The 4,467-nt window shown below is 38.1% G+C and overlaps 1 protein-coding gene across 3 annotated transcripts in view; it reads right to left on the bottom strand.

Annotated features, from left to right (window-relative positions):
- Nucleotides 2,696-4,467, bottom strand: part of LOC109835958 (GATA transcription factor 20-like) — a 2,525-nt gene continuing 753 nt past the window's right edge. Inside the window, exons 2-4 of one of the 3 annotated variants that reach the window (XM_020403921.1) lie at nucleotides 3,804-3,886; nucleotides 3,096-3,451; nucleotides 2,696-2,951 (exon numbers count right to left, since the gene is read on the bottom strand). In XM_020403921.1, coding sequence (XP_020259510.1) covers nucleotides 2,871-2,951; nucleotides 3,096-3,451; nucleotides 3,804-3,840 — 474 coding nt within the window. In that variant the 5' untranslated portion in view covers nucleotides 3,841-3,886 and the 3' untranslated portion in view covers nucleotides 2,696-2,870. The remainder of the gene's footprint in view (nucleotides 2,952-3,095; nucleotides 3,452-3,803; nucleotides 3,887-4,467) is intronic. The other 2 variants (XM_020403922.1, XM_020403923.1) reach the window with 2 other exon arrangements.

Below are 4,467 nucleotides of genomic sequence, written 5' to 3'. Positions count from 1 at the left end.
TCTACCAATCAACAAAGTGAGCACGAATGTATCATACTCCTCACCGGGATAACGAGCCCAACAAAAAATTGCTATGCACTCATCCGTTATCTTCTCATCTATGTTTGCCAAGTCTAACGACAACTTTGTATAGTTGTTCACGTGAACCGTAAGTGAGGTGCCCCTGGACATCTGAAATCTGAATAATCTCCATAGCAAGTGTAACCGATTCTCAACACTCTTCGTAAGATACTTGTTGTTAAGAATCTCCCACATCTTCATCGTAGATGTCACCCCAATCATATCATATTTTAGTTCTTGTTCCAAACAAGACATAATTACCTCACAAGCGTTCCTATTCATCTTGTCTCATATCGCCTCATCGTATTATGGTAGCCTCCCATGGACCATGATTGTCTCTTCTAAATTTTGAGCATTGAGAGCGTCATGTACGTCGCTCATCCACAAAATAAAATTAATCTTATCGTCATACTTTACTACACTAATCTTAGTATTTTGAAGCCCAACCTGAACTATACTCATAATTGTCTTGCTGCTTTCACCAATTTCTTCTCACATGCTTACAAACTCCAAATTATAAAGAAAGATTCAAACTTTGATAGAATTGAGAAATTACCTAACTAAATCCTAGATAGGATTCCAACACGATCTCCTAACGACACAAGGAAAGTGAGATCCCAACGGCAACTCCACAACGCTATCTCCACCAAAGTCTAGAACTCTAAGAACCAAGCTTCAAACAATAAATCTTCATCCACCTAATGTGGAACTCTAGATCTAAAACCCTAAGCTCTGATACCAATTGTTGCGTGCCATGCGGAAGCGTGCTCGACAACTAAACTAGTTGGTAAGTAATGAGAGAAGAGAACTAAACCAAATACGAGTGCAATTCACCAAAATATGGTATAAATCAAACCAAATATAGAGATTTACATGGTTCGACAATTGCCTATGTCCACGGGGAGAGGATGGGAGATTTCACTATATGAAGGAGCAATACAACGGGTTGCAACTCACAAAATCACTCAAATATAACCCTAACTAAATATCTCAACTCTCTCACAATATCTCCCTCTCAAAGTACTCAAAACAATGATAATCCTCTCCTTTAGAAACCCTAAAAATGTGTTTGTATTTATATTAAACACCCAATTCAAAACCAACCAGGAAAACAAAACAGGCCCATAACCGCTTTCGGTCGACCGCACATGTGCCACCGGTCGACCGGCCAAAAGCTCAATTTCTCACCCTGTAATATGCACGTTTTTGGTCGATCGGCCATACCCATTCGGTCGATCGGTCATACCCGTTCAGTCGACCGGCCATACCCGTTCGGTTGACCGACCAGAGACAGGTTTCAAATCCTGTAATTCGGCAATCTGTCACTCGACCGGGCCTATGCCGTCGATCGACCGAGCCTATGTCGTCAGTCGACCGACCCGAGGGATTTCCTATACTCGTGTGTTTGCACGATTTTCTCAAATCCTTCGTCATTTTCTACAGGAACATGATTATGAAGAAAAAAAAGGGGAGGGTCATAATATAGTAGTCAAGGCAGTCAAAAAGATAATTCTCCTATTCTTAAAGAGTCGTAAAAGAAATGTAAACGACATGTTATTCTCACGTTCTTAGCAAAATGAAAGAAAGAAACATGAAATAAGAACGAGATTCTTGTATTGTTAGAGTTCCGTTACCAGAATTAACAAGAAAGAGACAGAGTGATGAGGGCAATTTTCGTGTAATGAAAAGGCATTGAGGACCATACTATATATTGCGGATATACCGGAAACGTATATTGTAACAAGATTACGAAACGATAATACAAAATGTACAGTTACAGAAAAAAATGACTATCCTAAACACGAGGATTTTATGTGATACAAAGAAACCCCAACGTTCATAAGCAGCAACAGATAAATCTTTATTAATTAGACTAGATTACATATTACACAGATGAGATCAATTCATTTCCACACTCTCACATGTGATCACTAAATTCCATATGATTATTGTACTCCCTGCTACCAAAATCTAATGGATGAACTCTTTGTACAAATACAAAGAAACCCTAAAGAAATAAAGACTCAACAAACTAGAAACGGATGACATAGCCAGTAGCATTAAATTAAGACATAGCCAGTAGCATTAAATTAAGTAGTGATTATAAAAGAGGGGTCCATTCTTTTATAATAAGAGAGTTTGTTATTATTAAAAATAAGAGATATGGTGGGAACTTCATTCTAACAACTCAGGCTAACACTTAAACTGAACAAAACAGTGCTATGCTTAGAAAAACAAAGGAAAAATCACATGGTGCCAATCCATTCTTTGATATCTTCAAATAAACAACTACTAAGAGCAATACTAAGAAGAAGCTCTTAATATCCTTAAAAAGAGCTTCACTATATCCGGATTTTCATAAAATCGCTCTCCAATTCCTTTCTTGTCATACCATACATATAAACCGAAGTACAAATACCCGTTTCTTGAACATTTGCTCGCAACAAAAACCTCTCAACATGTTGGAATGCACCATCACAGAAGATGAATTCTGCAAGACCTCCAGCAAACTTCACCCAATCTATAATACTATTCCGTACTTGCATAGAATATAAGAAAACTAGAGTTTAGAGTGTTTTAAGCGTTTTTATGTGTTCCATACGGCGAAACTATTGACTCATGCAATTAAGAAATCTGATCAAAATAAATGACTGAAGATTGCTTATTTATTCATTAATGACAAATGTTGTGATAGAAATGTTTAAAAATAATAACAAACAATGATGATTGAACATGAAGCTATGAAGAAGCTTTTTTCAATTAACATGACACTTTACAACACTTTGCGATTTATTGAATTGTACTTCAAACTATGGATGCTTCGAACTAAACAACGTGCTGACAAGCTTTTCCTGGCTCCAGTAACGCAGTCCGCAGGCATTACATAAAGTCTGCTAACAATGGGGAGAAAAGGAAAACAACAAATGATCAATGTCAGATTTCGTAAGCGTACTCCCCACCCCACCCAAAAAAAACTATATATATGATCAAATTGAAATAATTTGATCTTCGTAACAGATGCTAATATTATTTACCTTCATGCCCCTGGGCCCTCTTCTCCATTCTGTGGTGTTCGTGGTCCCACACTCCAGGCAAATCCTGACCGCTGGAGCTCGCGGAGCAGGATTTTGGGCCTGGGCCCGAACATCATTATTCCCAGGGTCAACAGTGCTCTGGGCTATGTTTGTGTGGGCCTTGGGAGGGCCCAAAGATAAGCTGAGGTCCAACTCTGTATTGAAGAACCCCGGCTCGTTCTCATGAGGCCTCTCCACTGCGATACTATCATCTGTGGCGGTGGATTTCCTCTTTTGGCCCTTGGACCTCAAGCCTGAAGGAGGAGAGGAAGAAGAACCCATATTGTTTGCTGAGTCCATTAGTGCGAGCTGAAAATCTAGTGTTTAAAATATGAATAAATTTTCCTACAGAAATTTGAATATATTATATTAGAGATAATATGTATCTTATGGAGGTAGTAGGCGTTAATTAGCACGACCCCTATATATAAGGCTCTGCTCTGGCGCAGAGCTAACGAGGATACCGTGCGCTACTAGTCCAGTCACATGACGGGCGTTTCTTTTTTTACCCTCTGTCGCACTTGTGTACATGTGACTCTCGTTTTTCCTTAAAATTCTCTGTAACGTATACGGAGCATATAATAATTTAAACAATCTAAATAAGTAATGTCTCATAGTGGCAAACGAATCACATAGTACAAAATTTCCAACAAAACAAAAGAAACTCACCAGCATAATTGTCACGCAAACTTCGTTCTCTTTGCATGCATCCGTTAGCAGTTAACTTGTCTTCTCACGAGCCGCGCGCGTTTCTGCAGCGCAAGCTGGAATGAGTTTGGGCGTTTCTAATAATGAAGTGGAGATATCTAATGAATACAATCCCAAAACATTGGTCACCTCGTCTCTACGTTGCTAGCTAGCTTATGCTTGAGGACTTTATGGACTAAAGAGAAATATGGAGAAACTTGGTACCAAATTTCTCTATTGAACTTGGTAGTGAGGTGGCCAAATCACCACCCTACATTGCACCTTAAAAAGAGAGCCTCAATCACTATTCACCTACTTTTAAAAAAAGGCTCTATTTTTAAGGTGTGATGTAGGGGGTGATTTGGCCACCTTACTACCAAGTTCAATGGAGAAACTTAGTACCAAGTTTCTCCATATTTCTTATATATAGTTGATCTTATGTAAACTTAAGTAGATGTTCACCAAACTTTTTACCCACTCATTTATATATATAAAAAACCTCTTCATATCTTTCACGGATCCCTACGCAACATCAATGGCTAAAAAGTTTGGTGGATAACTTTTTGCTATCCACTTAAGTTGACACAAGTTTTATATATATATATATATATATATATATATATATATATATATATATATATATATA

The sequence above is a fragment of the Asparagus officinalis genome, chromosome 4 (genome assembly GCF_001876935.1).
Source record: "Asparagus officinalis chromosome 4, Aspof.V1, whole genome shotgun sequence".
Lineage (NCBI taxonomy): Eukaryota > Viridiplantae > Streptophyta > Magnoliopsida > Asparagales > Asparagaceae > Asparagus > Asparagus officinalis.
This window is presented reverse-complemented; position numbering and strand designations above follow the sequence as displayed.